This window comes from Mustelus asterias, chromosome 10 (assembly GCF_964213995.1).
Source record: "Mustelus asterias chromosome 10, sMusAst1.hap1.1, whole genome shotgun sequence".
In the NCBI taxonomy this organism is placed as follows: Eukaryota; Metazoa; Chordata; class Chondrichthyes; order Carcharhiniformes; family Triakidae; genus Mustelus; species Mustelus asterias.
The window spans coordinates 14,684,664-14,703,488 of NC_135810.1; the positions used below are offsets into that span (position 1 = coordinate 14,684,664).

The 18,825-nt window shown below is 37.8% G+C and overlaps 1 protein-coding gene across 24 annotated transcripts in view; it reads right to left on the minus strand.

The window, feature by feature from the left end:
- The window catches only part of mycbp2 (MYC binding protein 2), a 174,870-nt gene that overhangs the window by 136,176 nt on the left and 19,869 nt on the right, over window positions 1-18,825 (minus strand). For all 24 annotated transcript variants that reach the window (XM_078221613.1, XM_078221603.1, XM_078221597.1 and 21 more), the window contains exons 2-6: window positions 13,474-13,549; window positions 9,187-9,402; window positions 7,370-7,523; window positions 4,710-4,906; window positions 1,380-1,622 (exon numbers count right to left, since the gene is read on the minus strand). In XM_078221613.1, coding sequence (XP_078077739.1) covers window positions 1,380-1,622; window positions 4,710-4,906; window positions 7,370-7,523; window positions 9,187-9,402; window positions 13,474-13,549 — 886 coding nt within the window. The remainder of the gene's footprint in view (window positions 1-1,379; window positions 1,623-4,709; window positions 4,907-7,369; window positions 7,524-9,186; window positions 9,403-13,473; window positions 13,550-18,825) is intronic.

Sequence of the window (18,825 nt, forward strand, 5' to 3'; positions counted from 1 at the left end):
AGATGCACCTTTTTCATTATTTGAGTAGTTTTGCTTCAAACCTTTTCCATCATCATTCAACAAACACTCTGGGTTACAGAAATAAAATTAAAGCACAAGAATCTTAACTGCTAAATGTTTTGATGTACTGCTTTACTGGCCAATCTGAACAAGTCAATATTAGACAACCTGGAATCTGTCCTCTGGCTTAGCCCATTGGAAAACTTGCTTTTAGGGAAGATGGCTGTGCTTTCCTCCTGGTTCCCTACCCTGTCTTGTGAGAGATTGTAATGTCCAAGAGTCTAGTCAATTACTTGATTTTTTTTGTCATATGATGTGGCAAACACAAATCTTGAAGCTGGAAATACACTACCAAGTAGAATCTGCAAAAGCTCTAAGCCACAAAAACATTGACTGGAACTGGGAACACCTAGCAGTTACCTACAAGTACAGAAACCCTGTACAGTTCCGCATTTATTGCTGTACTGAATAGACATTCCTGATGTTGATTGCTTCAAACCTGAAGCCATATGCTGCCTTTTTAAAGGCCACAATCCTAATATTATTGAACTTTTACTTCTTAAACTTGCTTACTCTCAAATATACAAAACAAGCAAAGATTTTCACATCCTTCAGGCCTTGAAGTCGTCGGAGATACAGGAGAACAACTATTTTACTTTTTTAAAAAACTGGTTTAATGTTCTCTTCAATGTAGCTAACGGCACTAAACCACAAAGCCCCAGGACATATCCAAAAATTAACTTGACTCGTGCAGAATTTTAAATCAAAGTATAAACAAATTCTACAACTCTACAAGACTATTTGCAAAACTGAGCAGCCTAATATTACTAGGATGTAGCATAATAATACAGGATAGCAATACAGATGTTGAAGTGACAATGGTGAATAATTAAACTGAATGTGATTAAACAATCTAGGCTGGCACTAGTACAAATGAATTTGCAAGCTGCTTGATATTTCTATCATTCAATGCACAACTGGCTCACTAATATTCTTCAGGAAATAGAACCAACACCCTGACCTCGTTTGGCGAAAGCAACTCTAGCCCTACATTACATGGCCTACTCATAATGCCCTCGGGAATAGCTGCCAAGTCAGTCAGATAGACAAACAATTGCTATGAAGCAGGGCAACTAGGCAAGGGTAATACAACGGCACAAACATAATAGAGATGTGTTTCAAGAAGTAATAGTTTAAAGCAAACAGTTTACAGTGAGACAAAAAGAACCAGCCAAGCCACAGCATATGGCTCAGCCTCAATATCATATGTCTGGGAATGTACTGACCACTTATTGATTACATATCTAACATTTATTTTCCAATATATAGACAACTTTTAAACAGTTTATAATAGCATTATTGTAAAAATATTTACTTACCCTCACTGTCCCACTATAACCAGAACCAATTTTGTACAATCCGTCTTTAGCCAAAAGATACAGGAATGAGCCATCACTCTGCAGTAGACACCAATCATCTTCATCTGTAAATACCTCTTTTAGAATCCATTTGTGCATTAAAGCTACTTTCTTTATTCCATTTGTGAACCAGTCCTGTATTTGAATTTTTCCAACTAAGACTGCTTGCACACTCCTTTGCAGAGCGTTGAGAATGGTTGGCACCTAAAAACAAGTAAAACTGAAATGTTAAAATCATACAAAAATGCTGATAATACAGAACCATTAATTGAATAAGCACTTCTGAATATCAAGTTGCAGTAGCTTCAGTTGATGCAAGATATTTATTAGATATTCATCATATACTACGAGAATCCTCAATCGGCATAAAATTCCATGAAAAGTCAGGACAAGGAAATAGACTGCCCATTTGATTAGACTACCAAATTCTTCCAATGACTTACTACTTTCACATATATGTAAATAGCTTTTCTTTGTAAAATACATATCAAATAATTTATATTAAAGTTCATCCATCTCATCAATAAATTCAACCATCCAGAATATTCTGAACGATGAACAACAATTTGTATTCATATAGGGTCTTTTACATCACATCCCACAGTGCTACACAGAAATTATTTACATGGAAATAAGTGGGCTTACTAATAGATGCATATTTGGTTGAAAGGTCTTCCTTGGGATCAAACATGACACTGAGGTTGTGAAGAATCTCGTTTGGCCTCAAGCTTGTTGCCAGGCAACGTATGGGAGTTGGTTGTTGGGAAATGGAATTTCTGAGGGGACCAAAGGCTTCAACCTTCCCAATATTAAATTGAAGAATTTCTGGTCATCCAGTACTGGATGTCAGACCATTTAAAGATAGTGGAGAGTTGGGAGAGGTGATGATGAGGTAAAGCTGGATGCCAACACCATACATTTAGAAACTGAATTTTTTTTTTAAAGATGATGTCACCAAAGAGAAGCACGTAGATCAGAAATAGGAACCTGACCATGGATGGATCCTTAGGAAATGCCAGAGTAACTGTGTGGGAATGGGAAGTGAAATCATTGATGGGAAATCTCTGGCTAAACTTGGATAGATAAGAATGGAACCAAGTATGTGCAGTCTCATCTAACTAACATTATAGTGGAGAAGCATCATTGAATGGTGTGATTTACACTTCATATGTTTATTAGTGATGTGAAAGGAATGCATTTTTGAAATTTAACACCCCTTTGACTAAAAGCATGTATGGTATAATTTAAACCCTATCCCGAGATCTGTACTATTGTGAAGATAGCCATTGAGATGGTTCGCATTAGTACAAAACATCAAAAGTAGATTTTGCACGTATGAATTAATAGGCCACTCAGCCCCTCGAGCCTGTTTCGACAATCAATAAGATCATAGCTGATCTGACTGTAACTTCAACTGCACATTCCTGCCAAACCCCAATAACCTTGCACCCTCTCATTAATCAAAAATTTATCTAGCTCTGTCTTAAAAATATTCAAAGACTCTGCTTCTATTGCCTTTTGAGGAAGAGAGTTCCAGAACCTCACGACCTCCAGAAAATAATTTCTCTTCATCTCCATCCAAAATCAGTGACCCCTTATTTTTAAACTGATCCCAAGTTCTAGAGTCTCCAACAAGAGGAAACATCAGCTCCTCATCCACCCTGTCAATATCCCTCAGGGTCTTAAAGGTTTTAATCAAGTCGCCCTTTAATCTTTTAACCTCCAGTGGATACAAACCTAACCTCTCCAACCTTTCCTCTTAAGACAACCCACCCATTCCTGGTGTTAGCCTAGTAAACCTTCTCTGAATTGCTTCTAATGCATTTACAACATTTCAAATAACGAGACCTCTACTGTATACAGTACACTATGTGTGGTCTCACCGCTGTATTATACAACTTGAAGCATCACCTCCCAAGTTTTGTAAAGTTCCCCTCACAATAAACAATGACATTCCATTAGCTTTCCTAATTACTTGCTGCGCCTGTACACTAGTCTTTTGTGATTCGTGCACTAGAACACCCAGATCTCTCTATGCCTCAGTTTTTCAATCTCTCAATATTTACCTAATAAGCTTCTTTTTTATTCTTCCTGCCAAAACGGACAATTTCACTTTGCCCACATTATACTCCATTTGCCAGATTTTTGCCTCGTCACCTAACCTATCTCAACCCATTTGTAGCCTCTTTACACCCTCTACACAACTGACTTTCCTACCTTATCTTATTTTGTGATGTCAGCAAATTTAGCAACCATATTTTCAGTCCCTTCATCCAAATCATTTATATAAATTGTAAAACATTGAGGCCCCACTTGTCAATCAGGAAAAAATCCATGTTAGCTAGCCAATCTTCAATCTATGCCAATATATTAGCCCCTCCACAGAGCTTTTATTTTTGACAATAACCATTGAGGTGGTACGTTATCATGTAGTCTAATAGCAACACAGCTCTAAGCATCAAGCACACAAAATTAATATAATTTACACATTTCAGCTAGGAATTTAATGAGGACAGCATGGAAAGTAGTTCAGTAAATTTATTCATGGACATTTGCCTCAACTCTCAACAAAGTCCAAGACATTGGTCATTTCTTAGGGTCTTTCAGCATCCCTCCCACAACACAGTTTATTGCGCAGTCAATCCTTTACTCAGTTTCAAACAAGTCATCTTCTTTTACTGGCATGAATAGAATGAGCCCTCAGCTTCCTTCTAATTTCCAGGTACACCACCTTACTCTTCCTCTGTGCCGTGACTTCACTGCACTGAGATGAGGACTTGCATGCAGTCTCCTCGACTTGTTATTTTCAGGATCCCAAAACTTTGGACTGGACCTTGGTCAAACTTTTCTTCAAACAATATTTAAAAAACCAAACTAAGCATCATCTGATTGCATCTTACTTTAATATGGCCTTTTCACAGCAACTTCATTGTGATCCTTTTTATCTTGACTTTGCAGCAAAAAAATCCTACATAGTATTGCAACAGATGCACTCAAACGGATATCTCACCTTGAACTTTCATGCTATTGCTGCATGCAATCCTTCACATAATTCAAATAGATTCTCGCTAATCTGTGTCTCAACTCCCATTCATCCACCTTAATCGCCATATCCCTTGAATATCCTCATCCAGTAAAAGTCTACCAAACGCGAGTGTTGAAACTTTCAATGGATGCATCACCCATAGCCGTTTGGAGGACAGCATTTTAAACTCGGCAGAATGACAAAGGACAGCCAAAGCAAATTTAGGAAATTGAAAAATAAAATCTTTCCAAACAAAATCAAGTTACCTGAATAGGTTGGCAAGCATGGCTGCCATTACTGGTAAGAATTGCTGACACAGCCTGTAGAATCTTGCCCGTATCTCCCCAAGCAACTACCAGACTGAAGAGGCAGGCACAAGATAATGCAGTCAGTGACTGGCTAATATTGTCCGCCATTCCAGTGCTTCTTATTGTTGTTTCTAACAACAAATGGAAGAGAGATTCTGTGGACAAAATCACATTAACCATCAATTAAGGCTCAAATTATTCAGGATATAAATGGCTCAATTCATCATTGTCTTCCAAAGTCAAATAAATCAGATCTTTCACTTAACCGGGATCTCAGAAATAGTAATTTGAGGGAAATCTTTGCCCTCCCATCCCTCATCTTTAAACTATTCTTGCAAGCATACCAAAGTCACTGACCAGAGACACAGAAAAGATAACTGCTCTCAAACTTCCAAACTACTAAAACCAGAGTTCATGCGAGCGCAGACCTTTTTTGTCAGCAAGCATCCACTGTCGACTTATTATTCCCCCACAGTGACACGGCCAAAACCAGTAATTTGCACATGTCAGGGAATACAAGTGTGAAGGTTGGAAGTTACAATTCACTTCGTAATACCACATTGCCAATCAGAAATAAAGAAGTGGATATTGTCTCTGATGTTTGAAACACAATTTTCTTCATTTGACTCATTTGGAAATCAATGTTAACTTGTGCCATTCATAATTTAATGCAATTTTAAAACATGAAAAAAATCAAAATATCTTCTTTCTCAAGACCAAGCTCTTATAACTTATTAATGGCTGCTCCCTGGATCGTGGTCAGCATTGAAGCTAGCCACTGACCTTGAGGGAGGCGGCCACAAAGATCTAGCATATCCGCACAATGGATTTTACTTTTCCCTGAAGTTGGTCTGAATCTGATGCAATAAGTCAAGGGACTCTTGCAGAAGTCCAGCAACAATATCGTCAACAAGGTACACAGACAATCTCAATGAAGTATCCTCAGACAGCCAACTAGGAAGTAAATGCACTGGCAATGCTTCACTTTTATTAAATTTTACCAAGAGCGAAATAAATGATTGGCACATTCACACTGCAAGTTAAATTACCAAACATCAAAAAAAATTTAGAACTTGGAATTTTACCAGAATGGCACATAAATATAACATTTGTTTATCAGGGCCAGAAAGGATCTTCAGCAATAGTTATGACCTTGTACAACGCTAATACTCCATTTTTGAGAGTTTTCAACAGAGATATTTTAGAGTGAAAGGAGAACTTCTGGCAAGTTCAGTGATATTTAGTTGATTACAGTCTGTAGGGACCAATGGTTTCACTGGTCAGAACATTGAATACAGAAGTTGGGACGTCCTGTTCAAGTTGAACAAGATATTGGTAGGGCCACACTTGGAATACTGCGTACAGTTCTGGTCGCCATATCATAGAAATCATATTATTAAACTAGAAAGAGCGCAGAAAAGATTTACTAAGAATGCACCGGGACTTAATGGTTTGAGTTATAAGGAGAGGCTGGATAGACTGGGACTTTTTCCTGGAGCGCAGGAGACTTAGGGGTGATCTTATAGAGGTTTATAAAATAATGAAGGACATAGATGAGCTAGATAGTCAACATCTTTTCCCAAAGTTAGGGGAGTCTAAAACGAGAGGGGAGAGATACAAAAGGGTCCAGAGGGGCAATTTTTTCCACACAGATGGTGGTGAGCGTCTGGCACAAGCTGCCAGAGGTAGCAGTAGAGGCGGGTACAATTTTATCCTTTAAAAAGCATTTAGACAGTCACATGGGTGAAATGGGTATAGAGGGATTAGTGGTTAAAAAATGCAGCATGAACAAGTTGGGCCGAAGAACCAGTTTCCATGCTATAAACCTCTGGTGATTCTATAAATAGCACACCCATTGGAGAAGCATAGAACTATTGACAGCAACTTGTAGATTCCTACATTCACTACAAATGTGTGAACTTCAAAGTTATTGCCAGTTCGAGGAGTAGCAATGGTGGATACTGACAAATTCACCATCATTTCTACCACAAAATCTAAACCATTCATTGGAGCACAATACACTAAGGACAACATTTTCCACATTTTTCCCCCAAACAGTTTTCATATGCATCGTACAATGTTAGATGACTAACTGAAGCTTCAACTAACACTTCAAAACTCCTGTAATTTTCTTCCTTGTCAATGTATGACATGTATTGAATATCACAAAAATGTACTACATCACCAACTTAGCTTAACTGCATTACTTCATTCATCATGTCCAATGCTCGTACTTGTCTCAATTTTGATTGTTTAGGAAGACCCCATTAGAGCTAGTAGGTGGAATTCCTTGAAATACCAGAGGACACCATCTTAGAGGATGGATAGATAAAATAGAACTGTCTATAAAGTATAGTGCAATACTGACAGCAATAACAGTCAATTTTGCTCCATTGTCTCATAAAATAGCCTGCATGAATACTAGCAATGTTGGGATGAAGAAAACAGCAAGTGATAAAATGCAAATGCAATAATTTCAGCTATAAATACAGCCAACCACTCCTTAAATAATTGTATATTACAGTTTTATCAAGCAATCCAATTAATGCTTAGGTTGAACAGTCTATTAAAATGCTCAATATCTCAATAGATCCAATTTAGCTTATTATTAACTTTACCTAGAACGTCAGGTGGTTCTGACTGGAGACCTTCTGGTTGTTGTCCCTGAAGCATATCAAGTAGAGCTTGTAAACTTCTCAGACATAATGCAGGATGAGAGAACCGTGTCTCTTTTATAAGTTCAAATACACCACAAAGTCCAATTCCTATGATCTGTAACACAAGAATTTATACAATTGTGCACTTATGAGTAACAATGAATTTATGTCAGCTGTGTTTAACTTTTCTATGGGAGGAAAATACATTCACTGTTGCTATAATTCAAACATCTGTACGTTCCAAATGGACCTCTTCAAACATTGTTTATTGTAAAACAATCTTTTCTCTGATTTGCAAAAACAGAAGGAATTGCATCATGTATTGTATGATACGATGACAGCGTATAACAGGAAGTAGAGTCTCTTTGAAGCAACAAGGCGAAATTGTTGCAGGTTATATTAATGGTGATATTGTGAAACGTATCCTTTTTTAAGAATGAGCATGTTAAACAATATTTCCAGTGCAGATATCAGACTTACTGGAGAAACAAAAGTGGCAGATGGAAAGGAAATACTATGTTGGGAATCATTTGATTTGCTCCTCTTCATATTGTTCTCTTCTTGCTTAATGTTAAATTTTAACTGGAAATGCCAATTATTAGTTTCCATTGCAACTGACCATGCGTTAATTAGGGTGTTCCACAGCAGTTCAACTGTGATTTATCAGTGCCACCTAAGTACAAAATTTCAATAATTCAAGGGCATTTTTGATTTTCCATTGTGTCTGGGAAAAAAAATCGATATTATCTATTTAAAAACTAATAAATAAAAAGCACTGGTAAGGTGTGAGGTGATACATTTTGAGAGGCAAGGAACAATGAACAGTAGGACGTGAGGAAGTACAGAAGAGCAGAGGAATCTTGGGTGCATGTCCAAAGGTCCCTGAAGACAGCAGGACAGGTAGATAAGGTGGTTAAGAAGGTATATGAGATACTTGCCTTTATTAGCTGAGGTATAGAATTTAGGAGCAGAGTTGTCATGATGGAGCTGTATAAAACACTCATTAGGCCACAGCTAGAGTACTGTGTGCAGTTCTGGTCGCCACACTCTCGGAAGAATGTGATTGCACTAGGAAGGGTGCAGAGGAGATTCACCAGCATGTTGCTTGGCTTGGAGTGTTTCAGCTATGAAGAGGGGCTGGAAATGCTGTGGTTGTTTTCCTTGGAGCAAAGAAGGCTAAAGAGGGAGCTCATCAAGGTGTACAAAATTGTGAGGGATATAGATAGGAAGAAACTTTTCCTCTCAGCAGAGGGGCCAATTTCCAGAGGGCATAGATTCAAGGTAAGAAACAGGAGATTTAGAGCGGATTTGAGGAAAAACTGACTCGCCCAGAGGATGATGGAAACCTGGAACTCTGTCACATTTAAGAAGCATTTAGATGAGTACTTGAAAAGCCATAGCATACAAGGTTACAGACCAAGTGTTGGTAAATGGGATTTTAGTATAGATAGGTGCTTGATGGCTGGCACAGACAAGGGACTCTGCTATAAAACTCTACGGCTCCAAAATCTCTAGCCAAATTGTAAAAGCAATTGCATTAGGATTTATACAGATCACTGTCTAGAGGTAAAATCTTATTACCTTTTTAGTTTAAAAAAATTCACCCACATCTTCCATCCCTACATAAGGTCTTTCAGTTTTATCAGAAAACCTGATGAAAGACTTTGTTTCTCACTGCAAGTATGGCCTGAGCTGAGGGTTTTCAGCAGTTTTGTTTTTTTCTTTTAAATTTCCAGCATTCAGTGCTTTGCTATTGTAAAAGAATTTTAGTTGCTTACCTTGGGTAGTTTAATTGGAGGCTCCCTTGACTCCTCCTCCTCATCAGTGTCTGACTCTCCACTCTGGATCGAATTCTTTGAGGCCAAAGTCAGGGAGGCTTCTTTCCTTTGCCATTCCAAGACACATTGGCGTACATTGCAGTAAACATTGAAGGCCGAGGGGTTGCTATGGACCTTGATATCTGGAATAGGCGACGCGTTTTCCAAATTCTCAGTCTGAAGGAGAAGCCACAATTCAGATTCCTACTTCATTAGTAATTAGTAATAATGAAAATTCTTAAACAGATTTTATGGCTCATCATTCATGCTTATCTAGAGCATAAAAACCATGAGCAGTAATCAACATAGGTCAAGCTTCACAAGTGTATTGAATATAATGCAAACAAGGGCAGACAAGATGTATCCAGCAAATAAAAGTTAGGATTTTCAGGGAGTATTTGGCAATTTTTTTTTTACCGAAGTCATCAAAACTGCAGCTCTGTGACTATTAATTGTACTTAAAAACCGGTGTTAAAAACTGGCATAAGATTAGAAATCAAGTAGCCAAATACACGCTAGTGATGGACAATAACGAGCAGTCTAGCTCCTCAGTGTTAGGTCACTTGGCTTTTGTATTGTCCATAAGCATAAAATGTAGTCATGACATAGAAAACGAAGAGAGAAAAAGAATGTACAAGAGAGAATAGTGAAAATGTATTGGCTGAGGCGGCTCATGCGATTCAAAGAGATGTCATGACTGATGAAATTGATTTTTCATATTGCACAGTGTACACAAATAGATACAAGTTATTTTGCATGTGTGAAAGATGCATCAAAATGTTAAAAGGTTAACGTTCTCCCCAATACTTAATGGACACTACCAGCCAAATGGAAAACACTCAACAGAAGAGTCATTCAAGATCCTAGTATTCTGAAAAGGAAACAGCACCATATGCCCAATTAGGAGTAACAGGTGATGCATTGCTTTGAGTATTATCAACCTTCGAAATAAGACTGATGCTTAACCTTTCCAACAGTCATTAAAATGTAACTACATAGAACACATAAGGTCAGACCAACCATCTATTTCCAGTGTTACCTTGTCAACATTCTTAATTTCAAAACCTCATCTAGGCAGAGTACGACATCCACCTAAGCAGCAATAATTTAATTTGCAGACAGTGGAAATTTTAATGAAATGAGTGCATTTATTCCTTTAAAATTTATTAATATATTTTTTCTGTTTCTTGACATCTTCCAGAGTTCTTAAACATCCAGCTTCAGGAAATTAATAGCAAAGAAAAATTTTATTCAACAAAAATCAGATTTTGCATCATAAGGTAATGGTGAAGCCAATAGCACTCAACATTATTATGGAGGAAAGCAGTGTGCGCACACATGCAGTCAAATCTGGAAATTAAACACATTTCTCCCTCTCTTCGGTTCTGACAAAGTGCCAAAAGCACTCGAAACATTAACTCTGCTTTCTTCTCAGCTTGGGTCACGGTCTGTGTGGAATTTGCACATTCTCCCCATGTCTGCATGGGTTTCCTCCGGGTGATCTGGTTTCCTCCCACAGTCCAAAGACACGGTGCATTGGCCATGCTAAATTCTCCCTCAGTGTCCCCAAACAGGTGCCAGAGTGTGGCGACTAGGGGATTTTCACAGTAACTTAATTGCTACGTGAATGTAAGCCTACTTATAACTAATAAATAAACTTTAAAGATGCTGCCAGACCTCCTGATATTTTCCAGTGTCCTCTGTTCTTGTTTCAGATTTCATAAGTATTTTGCTTTTTTACACTATTTCTTGCCTTATTCACATGTCTCAGATCACCTTTAGAGGATGTGGGAATGTTCTGACTTTCGATTTATCGCAGGTTGTAATGCAAAAGCCCACAGAAAGTCTGCAGGAAACCAAGTGTAATTAACAGTTATTGCTATTCCTTTATCACTGACTACAAAATCTGGACCAATGTAGCACTTCATGATGATTTCAAATAATTGAAACAGGGTTTTAAGTGTTTTGAACATGGCAGTGAAAGGCAGCATGTATTAGCAATTTATAGGAGAAAACAAACAATAGCATTATTGTCCAAGAAGTGGCTGATGAAATTCAACGTGGGCAAGTGCGAGGTCGTACACTTTGGAAAAAAGAATAGAGGCATGGACTATTTTCTAAACGGTGACAAAATTCATAATGCTAAAGTGCAAAGGGACTTGGGAGTCCTAGTCCAGGATTCTCTAAAGGTAAACTTGCAGGTTGAGTCCGTAATTAAGAAAGCAAATGTAATGTTGTCATTTATCTCAAGAGGCTTGGAATACAAAAGCAGGGATGTACTTCTGAGGCTTTATAAAGCACTGGTTAGGCCCCATTTGGAGTACTGTGAGCAATTTTGGGCCCCACACCTCAGGAAGGACATACTGGCACTGGAGCGGGTCCAGCGGAGATTCACACGGATGATCCCAGGAATGGTAGGCCTGACATACGATGAACGTCTGAGGATCGTGGGATTATATTCATTGGAGTTTAGGAGGTTGAGGGGAGATCTGATAGAAACTTACAAGATAATGAACGGCTTAGATAGGATGGACGTAGGGAAGTTGTTTCCATTAACAGGGGAGACTAGGACGCGGGGGCACAGCCTTAGAATAAAAGGGAGTCACTTTAGAACAGAGATGAGGAGAAATTTCTTCAGCCAGAGAGTGGTGGGTCTGTGGAATTCATTGCCACAGAGGGCTGTGGAGGCCGAGACGTTGAGCGTCTTCAAGACAGAAATTGATAAATTCTTGATTTCTCGAGGAATTAAGGGCTATGGGGAGAGAGCGGGTAAATGGAGTTGAAATCAACCATGATTGAATGGTGGAGTGGACTCGATGGGCCGAATGGCCTTACTTCCGCTCCTATGTCTTATGGTCTTATGGTCTTATGGTCATTAACGTGACTTTAAGATACCATACACTGTGTCAGGTCAGTCTGTAGTTGTTAAATTATTCTAAGCAATAAACACAAGTGTTTTGTTTGGGAAAAGTCAAGAGCTTAAGTGTAAATAGTCCCACTATACTTTTATTCACCTGTAAAAAGCAGCATCATAAAGTTACAGAAAGACGCAGCAGAGCAAAAGGGCATTAGGCCCATCATGCCTGTGCCAGTTCTTTGAAAAAGCTTTCCAATTAGTCCAATTCCCTTGTTCTTTTCCCATAAGTCCAGTAAACATTTTTAATTCATTTATCCAATTCCCTTTATAAAGTTATTATTGATTAAACTTCTGCCATCCTTTCAGGCAGTGCATGCCAAGTGACATCTCACTGCATAAAAAGAAAATCACGTCAGCGCTGCATGTTTTGCCAATCACCTTAAGTCTAGGTCTGTTGACCATTAATCCTCATGCCACTGAAAACAGTTCTTCATTCTTTCTTTCTTCAAAACCATTTATAATTTTGAACACATCTATCAAATCGCCTCTTAACCATTTCTGCTCTAAATAACATAACCCCGGCTTCCATTCCAATGCATCTAATCTACAGCTTCTCCAAGGCCTTGGCATCCTTCATAAAGTGTAGTGCCCAGAATGGAGCACAATACTCCAGCTGAGGTCTACCCAATGTTTTATGAAGATTTAGCATAATTTCCTTGCTTTTGTACTTTATGCATTCTTTCCCAAGCAACCTTCTCAACTTCCTCAGTCACTTTAAAAAATGTATACGTATATCCCAGATTTCACTGTTGCCGCACTCCCTTTAAAATTGTATCACTTTACATTGCCTGTCGTCTTTCTTCTTCCCATGAAAATATATCACTTCACACTTTTGCACATTAACTTTGATCTGTCAGTCTGTCCATCTTACCAGTCTATGCCCTCCTGAAGTCTGTTACTATCATCTTCAACTAAATTTGAGTTTTGTAGCATCTGCCAACATTGAAATTATGGCCTGTATACCCAAATATTTGTCAAAAGGAGCAGTGGTCCTAATAGTGGCCCCTGGAGAGTGCCACATCACAATTTCCTCCAGTCGAAAAAACAAATGTTCATTACTACTCTCTACTCCCCAGCCAATTTTGTATCCAGTTTGCCATTTTTCTATTTCAATCCCATGGATTTTAATTTTGCTTACAAATCTACTATGTGATGATTTGTCAAATAGATGGTGTTGGAGGGATAGAAAGGTTTAGGGAGCAAATTCCAGAGTGTGGGGCCTAGGCAGCTGAAGGGTGCATTTTCAGATTAAATATTGCTAACCAAAAGCCACGTCCTATCACAATGCATTTTTTTCCTCTTCAAACTACTGAGCAAATAAATCTACTTGCCTTTGTTCGTGTTTTCACTTTGGACTTGGTCTTCTGCTTCCTTTTAAGTTTTTTCTTGCTCAAAGCTTTTTTATTTCTGAAACAGCAATGAACAATTTGTAAATTAAAGTTACATCTACATAATTAATCCTTGCAGTCCACAACTCAGGAAAAAAAGTTTTTTCTACAAAAAAAACTAAGCCATTTAAATCTGACCTACTGGAAATATTAAATATAAATGTGTAAATTATCTAGCTGAAGTTTTGCTTGGTGATTATCTTATTAGCACTACACTAATATACTGGTGTTCACTACAAGAGCAGACAGAAACATAAAAAGAATAGGCTTCAAGTTTGATAATAATTTGACACTTCAACAATATGCTGATAAATTTCTATTTTATGCACAAAACAGAGCAAAAACACTTTGCAAACACTTGTCTACCTCAATATACATGGGTCAATAAATGGTTTTAAACAGGGTCAAAAACCCAAGCGGTTTTTTGGATTGTAACTTGGAGCACTGCATTTTTTCAATTCACAGTACAGCTGTTATTCTCATTGATTTCCAAGAGAACAGCACAATTGTTTTAAGTAGACAAACAATTTGCAATACCTCATGAACAGTGCTGAGTCTGCATTCTGAAGTGCACGTTTGCTGTGCTGTATCTGCTTTATCCACAACCCCTGCCCCCACAGTGAGTCAGATCCCCCTGGCTCACTTTGCAGTGTAAATAGGCTAAGCCCAGTACTTTGGACTGTTTCAACAACCTTTGGTCTTTCAAGTTTGAAAATGGAGAACTGTTTTTGTGTTTCGATATGCAGTAGTGTGTTTGACAACATTATAATATTTTAAAATTTATAATACAAGTAAGGTGTGTCTTGTAGCATAAGCTGCTTCAAAATGGCATCAGTTAATTTGCTACCTAAATTAATGTTGAAATTTGACAAATAAACAGGAGCTCTCTCACTTGTTCCTGGGACTCTCGGCCTTCTGCAGGAAAATCAGAACTTTCTTCACTGCAGATGCCACAGGTGAAACGAAGTGGAACAGTATTCAATAAGCATTGTCCAAGCATACAATTTACAATGCAATATATCACTACTCATACATTCTACATCAAAAACATCTATTTTCATCACTGCAGCACTGCCCATTTCTGACCCCATTTCAACCCACCCACTGCTAAAACCCTGATCCATATTTTGTTAGCTTCAGATTATTCTCCTGATCGGCCTCCCATCCTCCACAAATGTCAGCTCTGCTGCACACATCTTAACCTGTACCAAGCCCCACTCACCCATCACCCCATGCTCATTGATCTACACTGGCTCCCAGTGCATCAAAACCTCCACTTTAAAATGCACATTCTGGTGTTCAAACTTCTTAATGGCCCTGTTCCTTCCTTACCTCAGAAACCCCCTTCAGCCCTATAAGCCTCCCAAACCTATAAATTTCTGCAATTCTGGGCTCATATACAACCCTGACTCTATTTGTCTCACTACTGGTGTCAATATCTGGACTCTAAATTCTAAAATTCCCTCTCAATCTTTTCAATTCACTCTTCTCCTTTGAGATCTTCTTAAAACCTATTTCTAACTAATCTTCCAGCCACCCCTATTAATATCTCCTCATTTGGTTCAATGTCAATTTCCATCTGATGCTTTGTTCATATATTAAAGGAACAACAGAAATACAAGCTGCTGTACTGTAACTCATTCCTCATGTTTGAAAGCAGAAAAGATCTTCACACTTTAGCTTTCCAAGGAAATATTTCGCACAAAAGGCTTTCTTTGAAAAAAATAATTAATTGGCTTACATACACAACAGGAAAATACTGCATTATCTGGCAGTACGTCTCCCACTTGACAACCTCAAAACATAGCCAGCTTACAAACCTACTGTATGTCTGATAGTTTTGGAAACTTATGGGGAAGCTCAAGGACATATGATTGAGGCATTGACATTGCTTTGGTATAGCATGCACCAAAGACTTTTCTCACTTAGATTCAGGCATGGTGTTTGCAATGAAGAAACATGCCCTTTAACATCTGCTGTAGGCTTTAGGTCCAAGAAAATTGAGAACCTACATATGAAGTAACCAATTAATTCCTCAATATACTCAATGCAATTTTATCGTAAAATGTACAATTTTAGTCATATTATTGTTCTCTTCAAACTGAAATGTAGTTTTTATGCTGTGAGCTTAAGGCAGTCATTAATGACTTCAAATTATGTGGATTCACATCTCACTTATCAAACAGCAAATTATCACAGTTAAAAAGAATAATCTTGACAAGATGGACTATAAATGCTTTTTTGAAATGGCTCGGAGTGGAATACTAAAATACTAACACTAGGATAAGTAATATGAAGGAATTTTATTAAAACAAATACACTTTACAGAAGATCACCTCAGGTCAAGTTAACCCCATATGTTACTTAATCCGATGAAAAACAACAAAATTCAACATTTCCCCTTATTAATGCTGTGTAATACTGCAAGTCATTGTTACATCCCTGCATTGTATACACCTGACCACTTGGAAAACCTAACCCACTATTGCTATATCAATTCTATTGATTTTAGAAAATGCATTTATTTCACTTTTTCCTTCTACATCTTTTTGCAATTCAGAGGCTAGGAATCCTATGGGTAACACACCTCCTGTCGCCCCAAGATCTGTCCACCATCTATAAGGCACAAATCAGGTGCATGATGGAACACTTGCCTTAATGCGCAACTCCAACAAGTCATGAAACTTGCTTGATACCATCCAGGACAAAGCAGTATGGTTGATTGGCACCCCATCCACAAACATTAATTCCCTCCAACACCAACATTCAGTGACAGCCGTGTGTACCATCGACAAGATGCAATGGAGGAATTCACCAAGTCTCCTGAAACAGCACCTTCCAGATGCACAACCACTACCATCTAGGACACAGGCAGCAGAAACATGAAACAACACCATCTGGAACTTCCACTCTAAGTCACTCACCATTGCTGCCATTCCTTCACTGGGTCATAATCTTGGAACTCCTTCCCTAACAGCACTGTGAGTGCACCTACACCACATGAACTACACTGTTCAAGGAGGCAGCTCACCACTACCTTCTCAAGGGCAATTAGGGATGAGCAATATATGCTGGCCTAGTCAGTGACATGCATCCCTTGAATGAATTTTAACAATACTCAATTCAAGGCTGAATAGAAATGGGCAACAAATGCTGACCTAACAAGTATTTCTTAAAAACTGGTAGCGATAAAATATAATTTAATCAAATTTTGCACTCACTATCTGAAGGAAACACCTTTCATATTTCAAGACATTGCCTCTTAACATCCAAATTAAAACTGCAGGTTTATTAAACAGCAAATTACCAACGGCAAGAATCCACACTCTACACAAAATGGCACAGTGCAAACATTCTTAGGAAAAACAATTCAATGTTTTATAAATTAACAAAATAACAAGTATTTTAAATTTGAGAAATAGATTTTCTTAGTTTATGACTTCCATCATTAGCAATTTGGCTACTATTTGTTAAAACTGTTTGTACATGTCCCAAAAAATTCAAATGAATTTGCATTCAACAGTTCACAATGGTTAGACCGAACTCCACAATTAGATTATTAATTAGATTAGCAAAGAATTAAAGTATAATCCCAGAAACTAAACACAGGAGTGACTTATGCCAACAGAACCCATTCCTTGAAGTACTATGAAAATTTGCTCCTAACCACATATGATTCCATATAAACACCATCTAGTTGCAGGAAATGTTATGCTTAGATCAGAATTTCTGGAGCAATTTCTATACAGATAAAAGTCAATTTACAAACCGTCATATCACTGCCCATCTAATCATCCATTTTGCAAGGCAAACTACAGATAATATTTATTAAAGGTGAACTGAATAAGCAGTTTAAAGCTGCAAGTATTTTAACTTGAAGTTCAATCTGAAACAATTAAAGCCCCAATAAATCAGATCTGTTTGCACTTGTATTTATATGCTGATTTATTCTGGTTTTAATGCTTGTGGGCCTGGAGGTAGAAAGGTTTATTTCTTCACTATTACTACATTGGTGGCTAAATGCTAACTAGAAAAAAAAAATTGTTCAAGTGTTAAAATTTGCAAATGAATGGAAATGCGGAATTAAATGACTCCCAAGGTGCCATGGTACCCATCCTCATGTGAGCAAGGAATAAACTGAACATGCCCAAGTGGCATAAAAACCCAAGTGTTTTAATGTCTTTATTCGGGAAATTTCTACAATTTCCATATGACCAGAAATATACAGCGTGATACTATTATGTTTAAAGTAAAAAGGTACAGGTGTAAATTCTTTCCCAATAGTAAGCAGCCTGCTTGATCTACAGACTAACTAGGATACAGTTAATTTTGTTTCAAGAAATTGGATAAGTCATTGTCCATGCATGGGGCAATGGAAATTTGAAGACAAGGCACTATAACTTCTGTAAAATGAAGCCCCAAATAACCAAGATAGCCTCATTTTCTCAATAATTATCAATAGTTAATATTTCAATGCGTTCATTGAAAGATTCTGAACTTGGCCATGAAACCTACCTTTTAAGTCCTAGAAAGTTCTACAGGAGCATGAGCTATGGGCTTTTCTTTCATCTGTAACTATCTGCTTCAAACAGTCTATTCCTTACAACCAACTAAATAGAGCTGGCAGGGAGTCACCATGCATGTACCATCTCCAAGAAAACTGCAAAAATAAACTTCAGTTATTATTCTGCAAGCTTAAATCATTTTTAAGCATCTCAATGTCAGTCGCTATGTCGTTTTGTGTTGGTGAATTTTCTTGGTTGCAAATAAATTTCAGTTTCAGACTGAAGTGCACAATGTGATATTATGATACTGACTGATGTTTGGAGCGGACAGTGAGTTTGCGTTGCTTAAATAGCATCAGCCTCCAGTGTCTACAGCTGGTCACTCCAGTATAGGTCCTTACCTGCAGTCTGAATTTAAAGTACTACAAAATTCAATAGCTCAAGTTAATAATCCCCTGTTTTTCTAATCTGATAAATATGTACTTCTCTGGAGAATTAAAATTTTAGGTGACAGCAGTGTCAACTCTCAGAGATAAGGTGTGGTTCAAAGTCGCATTAGAAACTTTAGCACATAATAAATGACACCATTCAGATCAATAGTGAGCAAGTGCTACACTTGTTGCAGTGCCATCTTTCACTTAAAATGTTAAACCATCTGCCCTCACAGGTAAGCATAAAGGTGTCACAGCACTATTAAGTAGCCTGGCCAATATTTATCTCAATCAACATCCCTGAGGGATAAATTGTGTAGCTGTTAATCTTACTTAAATTTAAGTTGGTTAATGTAGTT